We start from the raw sequence: 18,541 nt of genomic DNA, 5'->3' as shown, positions 1-18,541 counted from the left end.
GGGGTTTGGGGTGCGTGGGTGGAGGGGCGGTGTTGGACGGAGTTTGGGGGGCGGGCAGCGGGTGGTATTGTACAGGATTTGGGGGCACGGGGTTAGATGGAGTTTGGAGGGTGCGGGCGGAGGGGCAGTGTTGGACAGGGTTTGTGGGCTGGAGGAGGGGTGAGGTTGTACAGGGTTTGGGGGCACGGAGTTAGACGGGGTTTGGGGGGAGGGCGGAGCCTTACGCGCACTGTGCTGCTGCTCGTCTTCTGAACAGGGAGCAGACTTAATAGAAAACTCCGAGCTCCAGAGGAAAGGCACTGAATCGATTAATCAAATAATCAATTATCCAAACGAAATAGTGCCCGCCCTTCTCATTTGGATAATCGAGGTCCCCCTGTTTATCTTTCCTTAGGTAATGGTCCCAAACGTGTTCACAGTACTTCAGCTGTTGTCTGACTAGTACCTTGTATGATTTTAGCAAAGCCTTCCCACCTTTATACTCCAGTCTCTTTGAAAAAAAAGGCCAATGTTTTATTTGCCTTTCATATTATCCACTGAACCTATATGCTAGCTTTTTGTAATTCATGGATGAAGACTCCCAAATCCCTCTTTTTTTTTGCAATCTTACAACATTTAAATAATATCCAGCTCTTCTATTCTTGTTGCCAAAGTGCATAAGCTCATATTTTCCCATACGATATCCTACCTGGCCACTCATTCCACCTGGGGTCAGTTGGTTGGATAGCTGGTTTGTGATGCAGAATAATGCCAACAGTGCAGGCTCAATTCCTATACTGACTGAAGTTATGATGAGTGCTCTGCTTTCTCAGCATTGGTTAAACTCAACACCAGTTGTCTCTCTGTCTGATGTAAGTGCTGCCGTTCATCCTCTGGGACTATTTACCTAGGCCACTTTACTGATATCTCTGTGAAATATGGAAACTTTATGAGACAGTCACACAGTATCATGAGGTGTAAGTTAGCTATGGAAAAAGACGAGGAACATTCTAAAGTAAAAATACTTAATTTCAGAAGAGTCAATTCTTGTGGGGTGAGCATAGTGATAAATTGAAATCAAAGATTTTCAGGCAAAGCTGTAATTGAACATCTGGCCGCTTTTCAAGAGAAGATAATTTGACAGTGTCCAGATACATTCCCATAATGGGCAGGGTAAGGAAATCAAAACTGGATATGGCTGGATGATGAAAGAGTTAAGGAATAAGATGAAGCAGAAAAAGAAAGCGTATGATAGATGACAGGACTGTATTTCAAACAAAAACCAGGTTGAAGATAAATAATTCAGAATGGATATGAGAGCATGAGAGGAGACTGGCAGCTAACAGAAAAATGGATCTAAGGCAATCTAAATCAATAGTAGGTAGGCAGGAGGCCGGAAGAACATGGTGACTCAGTGGTTAGCACTGCTGCCTCACAGCACCAGGGTCCCAGGTTTGATTCCAGCCTTGGGCAACTGTCTGTGTGGAGTTTGCACATTCTCCCCGTATCTGCGTGCGTTTCCTCTGGGTGCTCCGGTTTCCTCCCACAGTCCAAAGATGTGCAGGTCAGGTGAATTGGCCATGCTAAATTGCCCATATTGCTAGGTGCTTTAGTCAGAGGGGGATGGGTCTTCAGAGGGGCGGTGTGGGCTGGTTGGGTCAAAGGGCCTGTTTCCAAACTGTAGGGAATCTAATCTAAACACAGCAAGCCAGGCATCATCAAGAGGTGGAGAAGTCGACGTTTTGGGTGTAATCCTGCTTCAGGACTGGGGGCGGGTGTAGGGGGTGCTGCAGATAAAGGGGGTGTCGAGGGCAGAATGATGAAATGGGGATAGGTGAAGACAGGCAGAGGGTATGACCTTGTGGTCAATGGGAGGAATGAATCTGGTTGGTGGCTGGCAGGAGTGGAAGGGAGAGGGAGGGGCTGGGAAGGGAGTCGGAGGATGGGAAGGGAGGTTATTTGGAATTGGAGAACTCAATGTTGAGTTCTCCAAGCTGTACGCTGCCCAGGTGGAAAATGAGGTGTCGTTCCTCCAATTTGTGGTTTGGTTCATTGTGGCAATGGTGGAGGCCAAAGATGGTCATGTGGGAAGGAAATTTAAAATGGGTGGTGACTGCGAGGACTGGTCGGCCCCTGCAGGACTGGCTGAGAAGCTTGGTGAGCCATTCCCTAAGTTTACGTTTGGTCTCCCCGTTGTAGAGAAGACCACATCGGGAGCACCTGATGCAGTAAATAGTTTGGAAGAGGGATAGGTGAACCTCTGTCTCACCCTGGAAGGACTATTTGGGGCCCTGGACGGAGGTCAGGGGAGGGGTGTGTTGTACCACCAGATTTTACATCGTTTCCAGTTGCTGGGGAAGGTATCTGGGGGTTCAGGGGGGTTGGTGGGGAGAGTGGCTCAAACCAAGGACTGTCGAAGGGAACAGTCATTGCGGAAGGCAGAGAGGGATGGCGAGGGGAAGATGTTCTTGGTGGTGGGGTCTAGTTGGAGTTGGCAGAAGTGTTTAAGGATGATGCGGAGACTGTGGGGTGGTAGGTGAGGACAAGAGGCACTCTGGCTTTATTGTACTGGGGGGTTCAGATCAGTGGAACAGGGAATGGAAGTGGTGCGGTGGAGGGCTTGTCTGGATGACAGAGGAAGGAAAAGTATGTTGTTTGGAATAGATGGACATCTGGGATGCTTGGGAGTGGAATGTCTCCACATCTGAGTAGATGTGGCCAGAGACGGAGGAATTGGGAGAATGGAATGGAGTTCTTGCAGGATACTGGATGGGAGGAAGTATAGTCCAGGTAGTTATGGGAGTCTGTGAGTCTATAGGACCAAGCAGACCGGACCTCCCAGTCACTGCCCCATTTTAATTCTCTTTCCCACTCCCTTTCTGACATGACCATCCTTGCCCTCCTCCATTGCCACAATGAACCAAGCCACAAATTGGAGGAACAACACCTCATCTTCCACCTGGGCAGTCTACAGCCTGGAGGACTCAACATTGAGTTGTCCAATTTCAAATAACCTCCCTTCCCATTCCCTGACTCCCTTCCCAGCCCCTCCCCCTCCTTTCCACTCCTCCCAGTCACCTACTGGATCCATTCCTCCCATTGACTAACCAGGTCATACCCTCTACCAGTCTTCATCTATCCCCACTTCACAGCTCTATCCCCACCATCCCCTTTATTTGCAGCTTCCCTTACACCCATCCCCAGTCCTGAAGAAGAGTTACACCCAAACATCGACTTCACCTCCTGATGCTGCCTAGCTTGTTATCACCTCCTGCTGTCTACTTTGAATTCCAGCTTCTGTAGTTTTTTTGTCTCTAATCTAAATCGATTTGTTGCTTCTCCCTGATTCCCATTGAATTGTCTGGCTTGCTAAGTTATCTCAGAGGGCAGTTCAGAGTCAACGATATTGCCGTGGGTCTAGAGTCACATGTAGGCCAGATTGGGTAAGGATAGCAGACTTTCTTTCCTAAAGGATGTTAATGTATGAGATGGGTTTTTTACATCAATCAATGAGAATTTCATAGTCACTATTAATGAGATGATCTTTCAATTCTAAATTGTATTCATTGAATTTAAATTCTTCACCAGCTGCATTGGTGGGATTGAACCTACTTGACCAAGAGAATTAATGAGGGCCACTGGGTTACTAGTCCAATGATATTAGCACTATGTCACCGTCTTGCCCCGATGTAAGTCTAAACTCGATTGCAGGAAAGTTTTTAGAAACAATATTCTGTGGCAAAATTAAATTATTTGGACAAAAGCTGATTCAGCTAAAAAATGGAAATCATTTTAACTCATTTGATGAGCATTGTGATGTGCTAATCAAAAAGAGTTAATGAGGGTCCTGCAGTAGATTAAATTATAAATGGACTTCCAAGAGATATTTTATGAAGTGCTACACAATGGGCATGAGTTAAAGCCCATGGAATGGAAAACAATGTGTCAGCTAGGAAACAAAACTGGCAGAGTTACAGGAAGCAGAATAAGTGTAAATGGCTGTCTTTTTGGACTAAAGGAAAGTACAGGAGTCAGTATTGGGCCATTGCTTTTCTTGACATAATATCAATCACCTAGACCTAGGCATACAGGATGCAATTTTCGATTAGATTACTTACAGTGTGGAAACAGGCCCTTAGGCCCAACAAATCCACACTGACCCTCCTAAGAGCAACCCCTACATTTACCCCTTCACCTAACACTACAGGCAATTTAGCATGGCCAATTCACCTAACCTGCACATTTTTGGAATGTGGGAGGAAACGGGAGCACCCGGAGGAAACCCACGCAGATACAGGGAGAATGTGCAAACACTACACAGCCAGTTGCCTGAGGCAGGAATTGAGCCCAGGTCTCTGGCCCTGTGAGGCAGTATTGCTAACTACTGAGCCACCATGCCGCCCATACCATTGCTTTCCTTGGGCCATTGCTTTTCTTGACATAATATCAATCATCTAGACTTGGGCATACAGGATGCAATTTTAAAACCTAAAAGCTTGGACATTTAGTGAATTGTGAAGTGGACCATTACAGGTTTTGAGAAGGTACACAATCTGATCCAAGGAGCAGATGTGTGGCACACGTAATTTAATATAAAAAAGGATGAGGGATACATTTTGATAGGAAGAATGAGGAGGTACAAATTAAGTAAAGAGTGCAATTTTAAAGGGGTTATAAGAAGAGAAAAGTGAGATCAAGTCAGCGTAGATTTACCAGACCACATGGGCTCGCCCAAGAGACAGAGACAACTAGTAGTGGTTTAACCTTAAGGTCACCATGCCTCAGGTGAGGGGGCAAGTCCATCATGGCAACCTCAGCTGGTATGGGAATTAAACCTAAACTGTTGGCATTGGTCTGCATCACTGAGCTAACCCCACTGGGAGGAGAAAGAACTGGGAAATATGTGCATAAATCATTGAAGGTGGCAGGGCAGCTTGAGAAATGAATTTAAAAGAAGCACTGGTGATCTTGGTTTTCTATGCAGAGACATAGAAATCAAAACTAAGGATATCATGATGAACCTTTATAGAAGATTTGCTTGGCCTGACATGGCAAGACAAATGAGTTCCTCTGCTCCAAAGTTCTTGGATCTCTTTTAAATCATCATATGTTAATAGTTTTCGATACCTGACCTAAGCCAGATAAAGCTCTCATTTGATGAATCAAAATTTAGATGTGAACATAGGAGGTACACTTAGTAAGTTTGCAAATGACACCAAAATTGGAGGTGTAGGGGACAGTGAAGAAGGTTACTTCAAAGTACAATGGGATCTTGATCAGGCAGGCTAATGAGCTGAGGAGGGGCAGACAGAGTTTAATTTAAATAAATACGAGGTGCTGCATTTTGGAAAGGCAAATCATGGCAGGTATTTTACACTTAATGACAAGATCCTAGAGAGAGTGGCTGAACAAAGAGATCTTGAGTGCAGGTTTATAGTTCCTTGAAAGTGGAGTTACAGGTAGATAGGATAGTGAAGAAGGTGTTTGGTATGAGTGCCTTTACTGGTCAGTGCATTGAGTATAGGAGCTGGGAGGTCATGTTGCAGCTGTGCAGGACATTGGTTCGGCCACTATTGGAATACTGCATGCAATTCTGGGAGGATGTTGTGAAACTTGAAAGGGTTCAGAAAAGAGGATGTTGCCAGGGTTGGTGGGTTTCAGCTACAGGGAGAGGCTGAATAGGCTGGGGCTATTTTCCCTGGAGTGTTAATGGCTGAGGGTTGACCTTACAGATGTTTATAAATTCATGAGGAGCATAGATAGGATGAATAGAGAAGATCTTTTCCCTGGGTGAGAGGGTCCAAAACTAGAGGGCATAGGTTTAAGGTGAGAAGGGAAAGATTTAAAAGGGACCTAAGGGGCAACTCTTTCATGCAGAGGGTGGTGCATATATGTAGTGAGCTGCCAGAGGAAATGTTGGAGGTTAGTATAATTACAACATTTAAAAGGCATCTAGAGGGGTATATGAAGGGTATAGGAAGGGTTTGGAGCAATATTGTCCAAATGCTTGCAAATGGGACTCGATTTATTTAAGAAGTCTGGTCAGTTTGGACGAGTTTGACCAAAGGATTTGTTTCCATGCTGTATACCCCTTTGACTCTATGACATATCATTAAGATTTGTACAAATGAATCCCTGTGTAATCACTTTACATATTTATTGAATTGATACCTTGTGTAATTGTTCAGTTTGTAAGGTAACATTTGTTCACACATTCACTGCTTGCTGCAAGTATACTGGATAATTTAAACAGATAAAGTAGGCTGTGTTTGTAGCTGGCAACAGTCCCAATTTTGTCAACATTATGGCTTAATGCCTAAAGCGTGCATGTCTACGGCAAATGTCAAGTAGGAGTGGACCAAAGAAACTTATCAGTGAGAAATATTGGAATTTTTATTATAAATGGGCTTGAATAGCTAAACTAGCATTTTCATTTTTATGGTGTAATTATATATAATTATTGTGCATGCTACAACAGGAATAGCAAGCTATTCATTAGGTATATCATTTAAACAGCTATTTAAACTTAGAAACATGCAACTGTGTTATCATGTATGCATTCTAATGGTCTCACTTTCATTCTTTATTTATAATAAGAGTTTAATGAATTTCCAACAGAAATTTAGGCTTAGCTGCCCATCCAATTCATTAAATTCTAAATGTTTGAGGAAAAGATTTTCCAATCGGTGAAATTGACATATATGTGCTTAATATGCTTCAACTACATTTGAAGTGTTCTTCTTTTAAACTACAGATATGCTAAATGGATCTCAACACAGCTCACTTGGACTTTGTACAATTGTGTTGAGCAATTGGATGGGCATTTTGCTGATCAGAAAATCTATCCTTTTTAAACTCAAAACCTATTCTTTTTAAACTGAAAATTGCACTTAGAAAAGGTTGGGAATCTCATAAGAATATTATATTGGCCTTTGGTTTGTGCTGAAGTATTCAATCTGAAAACTGTTCATTAAAGGAGTTAGGAACAAAATGGGTGTTACTTGAAGTTTGTAAGGCTTGTAAGGTTTGTGAACGTATGATGTGAGAAAGTAATATTGGTGACAGGTAATAAATAAACAATTATGCAAATAATTATAAAAAGTCTACCATTTATCTTGCATTTTATAATATCCTGAACTAATTAATTCTTTTTAAAATGCAGTCATTACTGTTATATAAGTAAATGTGGCAGGTAGGCAGCTTACATATTGCAAGATCCCATAATTAAAATGACTGAATGACGTGATCATTGATACCTGGTGTGTTAACTAGGAATACAGTAAAATCCCTGATCTTTTTCAAATAGTGCTGTGAGATCTTTTACATTCTCCCAAGCAAGCAAACTTGGTTTAACGTCTAAAAGATAACATAGTATGATTCAGCACTTCATTGAAATGGAAATCTTGATAATATATTTTACCAGGATTTCACTTAGTGACATGTGTAACCAGCTAGGTTTAACTGACTGAGCAAGGGATTATTTAAAAAAGCCAAAACAATATCTAAACCATCCTATTTTGGGGTTATCTCTTGATAGCTAAGACAAATAGGTTGCTCTTTGAGGGGGTGTTTAGTCATTAGCAACAGATGACATAGAACTCAATGGTGGAGTGATTAAAGTCCAAAATGGTCAAGAAACCAGAAACTGACATATAGTCAGTTCCTGTGAAGCACTTTGGAACCTTTGACAATATTACCTTTGCGACATGTTGTTGATCCGAGTAAACAGGATAGATGGCTATTTGATCATCTCAATAATCAAGAATCGACCATTGGTTTAATTAAATTGTATTTTTTCAAAATGTTTCACAAAATAATCCTTGAATGATGTGACTTGCTTGTTGTGAAATAGGACAGTTACCCTCCCATTAACGACATTCATAAACAAGGAATAAAATGTACATCAGTTCACTTTGAGTATTGCTGTTGTTGGTTATGTCCAAGACATAATTCTCTGTTTGTCTTTATAATATGCCTTATATTTTCCAACCTCCAATGGAACCACCAGAGCATACAGTCAGAGTGGATCAAGCAAAGGTCTTCAGTTTCCATCTCATCCAAAGATCAGCATGTTTAGTGATGCCACATTCCCTCAATGCTTTACAGAAGTATCAGCCTGAATTATGAGTTCATTCATTGTTATGGAACTTAAATCCATATCCTTCTGATTCAGTTTGAAGAGAGCTCTGAAAGGGCCCTAAAGTTACAGAAGGCATCACAGCTGCCTTAGTTTAATGTCCACACATGCATTTTCCAGCATCAATGAACTAAAGAGTGATCAAGAGCTGATATTTTCACTCCTTAGCTTAGGGGCACTCAGCCCAATTACAGTGCTCCTGCTGCTTTTTTAGCTGAGATTAGCTAACTCAGCACACAATGGAATTAACTGTACAGAAATATTCATTGCAAAGCTAAAAGGTACAAAAGTAAGACAGGGAAAGGATTGTTGGAATATCACAGGAAAATGATGATATTGTAAGTAGGAATTACTAATTCGACTACCCTTGCTTAAACTTGTGTGTAATTTTGTTCCTCAGTTCTCGGGCCAATGATCAAAATTCGTAATGGTCCATGAACAACAAAGAGTTAGTTGAGCACAAAGGCACAATGTGCACAAGAACAAACACTTGAATTTGAATGGATGACATGGCATTCTCACAAACAAAAAGTCACCATTGTCCCTGACTTCTTAGCATGACCATGTAAAGCAGTTCTAATGTGGGTAGGAACAAGATGATAGAACTAAAGATAACTTGAAGCCAAAACAGTCCTCTATGTCTGACAAAGTAAACAACAACTTAATCTAGTTTCCCCAACAATGGGACTTCTAAATCACTTTTCTCTCTCTTTCCCCTCCCATTTTCATGCTAATCATTAACCGATTTAATCAAGTCGCAGTTTAAATCAGGATTTTAAATGCTTCAAGCCAATTTTGATCACTTGATAGCAAGCTAATTAAGCACTGGAGAATTGTGGGAGCATTTGAGACTTTTTTTTAGAAGTTAGATTTCTGCGGTGCGATCCAATTAACTGGCAACATTTTAAAACTTCATTATCTCCATTTTCATTTCAAACCACACAGCCTTTAGGATTTTTTTTTGAAAATAATAGTGTTGGGTTAGCACATTCTGAACATTAAGAGTTAAAAGAACAAATGAGTTATTTATTTTAAAGTACAGTGTATGTTTCTAATATTCTTTGAAAAATGGGCCCTTTTAATCAGTTCTGGACCTGAGCTTCATTTTCACAGTGAATCTGGAGTCAATTCTGTTCACTTTTATTTTGAACTTGCAGCAGGAATTGGCAGAGCCCCCAGAAGATCTAAATCAAGCTAACCCTCAAATTCCAGCATTGGGATGCCAGACCCAGAGCCTGCCTTATGCATGCACATCACTGACAAAACCTCTGGCACACACATTTTGAAAACACCGCCTTCAACCATTTCATCAGATTGTCTGACAGCATGAAACAAAACATCAGGTTAAAAAGCAAACTGAGTTCTGGTTCAATTCAGAGTGTGTGGTAATAATTCCAAATTTATTCCAAAATGAACTCAAGACACATTTACAGCAAGTTTTATTTCAGCTTAAAAATTTCTTTATTGCATCTTGAGTATGTGCCCCATATGCAAATGGACTTTCCAGCAAGCCTTGTGAATCCGTCTAAGCCCCAGTGTGTCAAGAGTTGATTTTACTACATATGCACAAAAAGACAATGCCAAGCACAGTGGGGCTCCATGCCTGACCTTTTTGTATTCCCTTGTGATCTCTGAACCAATGTCCCTTTGTGTGCCAGGACCCATAAACAAACCCAAATGACATGAACTCACTCACTTTTCAAGTCTAAGACAGCAACTGATTTAAATTAATTGTTTCAAATATACACAAGGGAAGGAACATTAACTCACAGCTTTCAGCGCTGGCTATTGGTATGTGTTTTGTACTCTGCCAGTACTAGTCTTCAGTTCCATTCACTGAAAACTTGTGCTGGCAAGTGTATGTAATGGAGATTCAAATTTCAGAATGAACTTGCATATAATATGTTTAATCTGATTTAACGATGCATCCTATGATTATAGGAAACAGAGGATGAAACCAGAGAAACAAATCCTTCAGCTCTTCATACCTTTGAGAGTTCTTGCCCTGGACCACACTGTTTGCAGGCCACACAGTTTCCAACTTGATCTCTGTATTCCTGCTCCCGGCAGTCTCCTGTCTCACCTGCAGCTTCATGAATCTAATGAAAACAGGAAGATTTACTAAAAAAAAACTCAGTTCCATAAGCGTATTATCTTTTTCACTGAAGTTGAGACAAAAACTGTTGCTTAGTTATCATTGGTTAATTAAGAAAAAGTATTCCTTTCAGTATGCGTAATGGCAATCTGCAAAGTAATATTTAATATTGATATTAACAAGACATAAACTAAACTTATTAATTTTCTGAAGGAAACAGTTAACATTTTGAATCCACTGATATCTTCTTCAGAGCTAGTCCTGAAGATGTGTCTCTGAACCATAAATGTAACTTTGTTTTCTCTCCACAGATTCTGTCAGACTTGCTGAGTTTCTCCAGCAATTTCAGCTTTTGTTTGTTTCCGATCTCCAGCATCTGCAGTTCTTCATTATATTAATGTATAAATGTTCAGGCTACCCTAAATCAATGAGGAATCAAAGCAGATAAAGTTTGAGGAAATATCTTTTAAACTCAACACCAATTAACTGCTTTTTGTTCTTTCAAGATGCCACCTGTCTTTATATAGCATGCAATCTTTTAAGTTTTGGTTTTCATGTGTTAAGCATCTGGAGTATTCTGATGGTTGATGCTGGGGGAAGTCTGACATTGCGTCAATGTCTGAGTGAATGTTGTATTGATTCCAACTGCAAGCTTGAAAGTAGCCGTTCTACTGAAAGTAAAGCTTCTAGCATGAATGTTTGATCTGTGCCATTTGCTTTCAGGACAATGGGAGGCTGGCAGTGTGACGTTAGAGTTTTTCAGTCTGCTCTGTTTGCTTGCATGGTTTGACTCCATGGTCTCATGCCTCTAGTGATGTAAATGTGGGGACATCGAACATCTCAGCCGATTCCAGAATGAACCAAACCTGCATAACTTTACTCTGAGAGGTAATACTATATCATCAGCGCGGTTTCCAACATCAAAACATTCTCTGACAAAAGGTACATTATTTCTGAAGCTCCTAGCATTTGGGTTATGCAATGGCCTCAGCACGATATCAAGTTAAGTTCCAAATTTATTATTAGACACTGCCTGTTTGTTCTCCTGAGTGCTACTCTGGTAATTCCTAATCCAGTTGCCTTGATTTTACTTAATTCAAAAAGTTAAAACAGGTGTAAGAATATGTCGTTAAAATTCAGCAATATAAACTGCGTTTTGTTGAAATCTGAAAAAAGATATAAGGGGTTACGGAACATTCAAGCATAAAAAATCCTTGGCATTCATTTAAAATTAAAGGATAAACATGGCTTTATTAAAGTGGCATTGCAGAAACAAACATCTGTGAATTGTAATGTAATTTTTGTGCAACTGTGGCTTTGTGATATATAAAAGGATATTAGGTGGGCCAACATGACAAAAATACTGAAGAATCTGCTTGAGAGATGAGAATTGTTTGCGGAAGTAAGAAGCAAGTTAGATAAATGGGAAGCAGTAGAGGTGATATATTTGGATTTCCAAAAGGTAGTTGATAAGGTACCATGCAAAAGGCTACTTAATAACATAAGAGCCCATGGTTTTGGGGGCAGTGTATTAGCATGGATAGAGGATTGGCCAACAGAAGACAGAGAGTTGAGATAAAGAAGGCATTTTCAGGCTAGTAAGCTGTAATTATGCAGTGTCACAGGGATCAGAACAGGAGTGCCAATTATTTACAAAATTGGTGAGTGACATGGACATGGGAAGCTGACACAAAGATTGTTGGGAAGGCAGGGAGTAAGGATGACACAAAAAGTCTACAAAGGGATATAATCAGGGTATGTAAGTGAGAAAAATCTTGGCAGATGGAATATAATGTGGGAAATATGAAGTGATGTACTTTGACAGGGAGAATAAAGAAGCTGAATATTATTTAAATGAGAAAAGACTGCAGAAAGCTGCAGCACAGAGACTTGAGATTCCTTGTGCATAAAGCACAAAAAGCTAGCATCCAAGTTCAATGGATATTAAGGAGTGTTGGCCTTATTTCAAAAGGAATGGAGTAAGAAAATAGGAAGTCCTGCTCAAACTATACAAGGCACTAGTCATACAACATCTAGAAAACTGAACAGTTTTCATAACTAGGGAAGGATATACTGGCTTGGAGGCAGTCCAGAGAAGGTTAACTGGCTTGGTCCCATTTATGAAGGGAATTCCTTCTGAGGAGAGGTTGTGTGGGTTGGACCTGTACTTATTGGAGTTTAGAAGAATAGGATGCAGTCTGGTCTCCTTTCCTATCAGAAAGATGCTGTGAAACTAGAAAGGGTTTAGAAAAGATTTACAAGAATGTTGCCAGGGTTAGAAGAATTGAGCTATAGGGAGAGGCTGAACAGGCTGGGGCTGTTTTCCCTGAAGCGTGGAGACTGAGGGGTGACCTCATAGAGGTTTATAAAATCTTGAAGGGCATGGATAGGGTAAATAGACAAAGTCATTTCCCTGGGGTGGGAGAGTCCACAGCTAGAGGGCATAGGTTTAGGGTGAGAGGGGAAAGATATAAAAGGGACCTGAGGGGCAACTTTTTCTCACACAGAGGGTGGTGCATGTATGGAATGAGCTGCCAGAGGAAATGGTTGAGGCTGGTACAATTGCAGCATTTAAAAGGCATCTGGATAGGTAAATGAATAGGGAGGGTTTAGAGGAATATGGTCAAGTATTAGCAAACGGGACTAGATTAGGTTAGGATATCTGGTTGGCACGGACGAGTTGGACCGAAAGGTCTGTTTCCATGCTGAACATCTCTATGACTCTATGACCAATTGAAAGAGAATATTTTTAGCGGACTTCACAGAATGGATGCAGAGAGACAAATATACAAGATGTTATTCAGCCCACAGCTGGAATACTGTGACCAGATTTCGGCCCCTTATCTAAGGTAAGATATTCTGGCATTGGAGGCAGTCCAGACAAGATTCACTAGGCTGACCCCAGATAAGATGGGAGTCTCTTATGAGCAGAAGTTGAGTAATTTTGACATGTATTCAGTGGAGTTTAGAAGAATGGGAGGTGACCTTACTGAAACACACAAAATTGTTAGCAGCTTGACAGGGTAGATGCAGAAAGCTTGTTTCCCCCATGGAAGAGCTTATGACCAGAGGGCATAATCTCAGTATAAGGGGTCGCCCATTTAAGATAAAGATGAGAAGGAATTTCTCTCTTCGATTGCAGTGAATTTGTGAAATTCTTTATTGCAAAGAGTGTGGAGACTGGGTCATTAAGAGTATTTAAGGCTGAGACAGACAGATTTTTAGCCAGAAAGGGAATCAAGGGCTAAATGGAAAAGACAGGAACATAAGAGTTCAGGATTATCAGATTTACCACAATCTTGGTGAATGATGGAGCAGACTCAGTGAGCCAACATCTACATCATGTGTTCTGGAATCTATTACAGCAGTGTTCTGAGATCCCTAATCTCCTACAAACGCATTTACTCTGATTTATGTTTTAGTAAACACTACTCACTGAGGAAGATTTCATTTTGCATAATTAAAGGGCTGCATTTTTCCATGGCCCCAATTGGACGTGCCAAGTACACAACGGGATAAATTATAGTACATTAAAGTGACAAGACAAGCATATCTTCAGACTAAGAGGTCATTTTCAGATTCATATAAGCCACAACAGTAGATGTGGGGCAAGGGATTAGAAATAATAATATTAATAACTTACGAGTTGAAATGAGATAAAAGGAGGTGCATTTAAGGTCTAGACCTGTTGGACCAAACAACATATTTCTGCTCTGTAAATTCAGTGCAATTTGACGTATTCAATTAGGTGAAACTTTGAGTTGAGTACATTTTGAGAGATAACTTTGTAACCCTGGAAGCTTTTATTCATTTTTTAATTAGCTTATCAACTAGTGCAGTTAGTCACAATTCAGCTAGTTTATTCAAAAGGAATTAGAGAGATTTATAATTCAGCATGGAGTACAGTGAAACGGTTTGAATTAGAAATCAAATAGGAATAGCTCAGTGCCAGTCCTGAAAATCATCTTAATTGGGCAAAGAATTCTTATGTTCCTACTACATTGCTTGGCTCCTTTCACCTTAATACTTAAACATAACTAGAACCAAATGTTCTAGTTGAATTATCTTTGCTCAAATTATTAATTTGAAAGATTATTAAATTTTATTAGCATGCCTAACTTACTGATGGCTTTACAACTAAGACGGCTTGCGACAAGTGAAGCAATTGGTTGATTTATAAGTTTCAGAAATCCTTTTACTGGAATAACAAAGTCATACTTGCATTCAAATACTGGCTTTAAAACAAAAAATGTCCCAATGTGCTTTAGAGAAATGCAATCAGACCAAAACTGACATCAAGCGAAAGGAAACGCTATAAAAGAGGTAATCAAAAGCTTGGTCCAAAAGATAGGTTTTGTGGATAGACTTACAGGTGATAGGAGGAGTGGAAAGGAGGAAAGGTTTCAGGAGACAATTCCAAAATGGCTGATGGCTTGGCTACTAATGATGCGGTGAAGGCGATGGAAGACTGTACAAAAGGGTAAAGTTCATGGAATGCGAGTTCCAAACATTTGTTGGAAGCATCAAAGACACAAAAGGGATATTGAGGGATTAGGAGCCAATGCAGATCATTGAGGAATGAGTCAACAGGTCTTGGTCAATGATAACTTGCACTCTGTAGAACCTTTACATAATAATATGTGACAAACATTTCTCAGAGGCATTATCAAATAAAACTTGAAATCGAATCACTCAAGGCGCTATTTGGGTAGATGATCAAAGTCTTGGTTAAAGAGGTAGATTTTAAAAGAATATATTTTAAAGGAGGAATGAGGGGCAGACTGCTGGAGGTGTTTAGAAGAACATTCCAAAACTTAGGGGCTCAGCACCTAAGATCACAGAGACTGACAGCACATCAAGTAAATCAGGGATGCACAAGAATTAAAGGAACACAGATTTCCCAGAAGGCTGTGCGGCTAGAGCAGGATACATGATTAGAAATGGGTGGATCTAAGGACAGATTTGAAAACAAAGACAAAAATATATAAACTGATGAGTGTCCCAACAGGGAGTCAATGTAGGTCAATGCCTGTAAAATATTAACATGATATTTAATGATACACCATTACTTCATATGGAAATTTTAAAATAAAGAAAAGGAAATTTATTTTGTACATAGTAGCTGCTTTATGTAAATTTTACAGTTTTTATTCACATATTTTGTTTGTTCTGTTTCTGCCAACAAAGAATAACTCAAGACCTGAAATATTTTAGTGACAGGAAGCTGTTTGGCTGTGATCTAAGGCAAAGGCAAAACTTGTTCAGATTCAGTGAAAACATAATTCCAAACATTTTACTCGGACAAATTTGCCCTCTGGTCAAGCAAGAGCTATCTTTATATCAAATAGATAGGTTGAAACCTCAAAAGCCAAATTCCTGACAGCTACTCTGCTATGAGTCTGCAATAACAAAAGTTGACTGTATTCAGTGGGTTCTGAATAAATTATATTAATAAACTAACTCTTTTCCAGACCCTTCCCAATGAACAAGGAGTCTAAAAAATCTGTGCAACTACTCAGTACTTTGAAGGGTGAATGGTGTAAGAGTTTGGAAAGGATTTCTTGCTCATGGTATTTGGCCAAAGGAGTGTAGTTTTTATTTTCTTGGACTGACTATATTGACAATCTTTTGCGAAATTATAACAAGAGACTTTTGTGCTACCTGCTTCCCGAGAATTGGAGCTGGTAGCAATACTTTTCATATTTCTCAGTATACACTTCAATCTGCAGAAAGGAACCAATCTGCCTTTTTTGGTTAAAGTCTTCTATATTTTGATGCAAAGCACATCCCTATTATATTTGGACGTAAAATACCATAATCATCGTTTTGGAATCTTCTGATAGCGTTCGTCCCTGTAATGATGCAGTAATATTCCACACTGTAGGGAATCTAATCAAATATGCTGGAAAATCGAGACTTTTTCAAGGACTGGTGCAAAGACATAATTAGAAAATCCTTACCAGACACAACAAAGCGATCAGCAGGTGTTGCAACATGCATTTCTGTTTGTGGGACATCCCGACTCTCATTCCTGCGGTAAAAGGTATCTCCACTGAGATCTACCTCGGCTTTCTCATCAAGAAACAGAGAAACTGGGGGGGAAAAAAGCTCTCTAGTAAGGCTCAAGTGGATAATGGAAGTACAGATAACTACAAACTGCATCAAACAACAATCGGTCCTTAGACCAGCAACAGAACAAAACCTCAAGTGAAGTGCTTAAACAATTGCTGTTCGTGTGACAGCGACACAAAATCTGTGCATTTGAAAGAAATCCTGGTGTCGACAACTACGGTCGTTTCTAAGAATTAAACAGCAGCAACCCCACTTTTTGTTTGCATGTAAAAGGATGCAATACTTCTGACTAAGGATACACTTACAAACTAATCCTGGGATCCACAGCTCCCCCACAGCCGTCTTCATTATCGTTTTAACCTAAACATTTGGGAAGTTGATCACAAAATCGAGTGGAGAGGTCTCAATGCCGGGCGGATAGGATGAAATGTAAAGGCGGCAGCTTTGCTCTTTCTGAGTGTGTGTTCACCCCACACCGAGTGGACAAGCGAATCCAAATCTCAGGCTCAGCTTGCTGGATGTTCGGGGAGAAGGAACAGAGAAAGTCTTTGAGGAACAGATTCCCCAAAGTGGAGACCGAATTCTGAGCAACTTCGCCTGAATTCCGGTTGGATTGGGAAAGCTGGGGTCGGGGGAAAGCTGGGGTCGGGCGGGGGGGGGGGAGGAATCCCAGATGTTGCACAGTTTGTTTCTGTTAGCGACAGCCTGAGTACATGTGGGGCTGGGAAAGAGCGGCTGATGGCGCTCCCTGTTGTGAACAATCCTTTCTCCTTCAGAAACACTGCATTATGTCTCAGGGAAATTGCTCTTCACCTCCAGCCCAGCTTGTGACTTTCTTTAAAAAAATTTCCACAAATGGATCCTGAGATTTCATCCACTCCTTGGGGTGAACTTTCTGTCCATCGTTCCAAGCTCCTATCCCCCAGGGCTGGGAGCTCGCTTCTTCCATTGAGACACACTCTGCGCCCATGTAGAAAGCCAAATACTTAACATCTAAAAGCTTTACCCCACCTCCCCCGTTCAAATCAGTGCCCAGCCACAAAGGGTGGCACATTCAGCACAAGCCGCCCAATTCTTCCAGCTCCTAACCACCTTGATACCTGCCTTTGCTTTCCTCAGTTCAAGATTTAAATTGCATCCCATCCTCCTCAGCTCCGAGCCTCCCCCCCCCCCCCCCCCAGCTCTCTGCCTGTGATCGCCCGGCAGCGTCTGAAAGCAGTGCAGCCCTCTGGTAATCTGATCCGGGATCAGTGAGCAATCAAAGACCGCAGGGAACCAGGTACAGCAGCAAGCGCACAGACCCCATTTCATGTGGCACTATACCTCGAAAGTCGCTTCCTGTATTTGGGTTTCTTCTCTCGGTTGTAGATCCCTTTTTGCTCGTCTGTAGCACTCCGAAAGGGAAAATGCGATCGAGCTTCCTGCGCTGTGCGATGGGGGGGTTTGATCTGAGTGCAGTGGTAGGCGGCTGTGGTGGCTCTGCACTGTGTCTGTGTGTGTGTATGAAGCACTTCACAGCACCAGTGGTTGCACTCTTATCCCTTTCATCTCCCTCTTCAGATCCCATGACATCATCTAAACTTCAGACTGCAAAGGGATTGGTTAGGAATGAGGCATCCTGGGGAAAGTTGGTCATAGTATAGAACAAAACTTTAATCCTCCTTTAGAGTGATTTTGTACATGTCTGCTCAAATTGAGAACGTAATCCTGACTAGCCCTGGACAAAGACACAAGCATCGCAGTCAGATGCAGTATCCTGCTTACTGTCAATTCACGCTTCTTTGAAAATCTAGCCGAATTAATAGGAATGCGTGAACGAACCTATTTATAGCAATGATAATGACCTCAAGATTCTTATTGTTGGAAGTGCTTTGCATGGAGTATTCTCTCTGTAATGAGAAAGAAAATGTGCAAAGTTATATACAATCACACCATAGACAAAGCACAATCCAATTGTTAGTGCTTACAAAATCGACAACAAATGGACAACTTTTCATAATCTTGACAATGCGGGGATTTTAGAGGGAATTTGACTTTGATTTTACTTGTGTTTGCTTTTTCTCCTGCCCTTTCCCCCCCTTCCACTGTTCAATAGGTGTTGACTCCGAGACTAAGGGTCCAGTTGCTCTGCAGTTCTTTGCCCATGAATACTGGGCAGCAGCCTCTTTGAGTGAAAGAGCCTGCAAAACTGAGCGGATCCCACGTCCAAACATGTACTATTCCAACAGGGTTTGTTACCAGGCAATCAAAAGTAGGAA

At 41.0% G+C, this 18,541-nt stretch overlaps 1 protein-coding gene across 4 annotated transcripts in view; it reads right to left on the bottom strand.

Annotated features, from left to right (window-relative positions):
- tnfrsf19 (tumor necrosis factor receptor superfamily, member 19) overlaps positions 1–18,226 on the bottom strand; it is a 95,379-nt gene extending 77,153 nt beyond the window's left edge. Inside the window, exons 1-3 of one of the 4 annotated variants that reach the window (XM_043691952.1) lie at positions 17,607–18,226; positions 16,172–16,303; positions 10,105–10,215 (exon numbers count right to left, since the gene is read on the bottom strand). In XM_043691952.1, the coding sequence (XP_043547887.1) occupies positions 10,105–10,215; positions 16,172–16,240 (180 nt within the window). In that variant the 5' untranslated portion in view covers positions 16,241–16,303; positions 17,607–18,226. The other 3 variants (XM_043691956.1, XM_043691955.1, XM_043691954.1) reach the window with 3 other exon arrangements.
- Between the last annotated feature and the right edge of the window lie 315 nt (positions 18,227–18,541).

The sequence above is a fragment of the Chiloscyllium plagiosum genome, chromosome 6, assembly GCF_004010195.1.
Source record: "Chiloscyllium plagiosum isolate BGI_BamShark_2017 chromosome 6, ASM401019v2, whole genome shotgun sequence".
Lineage (NCBI taxonomy): Eukaryota > Metazoa > Chordata > Chondrichthyes > Orectolobiformes > Hemiscylliidae > Chiloscyllium > Chiloscyllium plagiosum.
The sequence above is the reverse complement of the archived record's forward strand: the minus strand, read 5'-3'. Positions and strand labels throughout refer to the sequence as shown.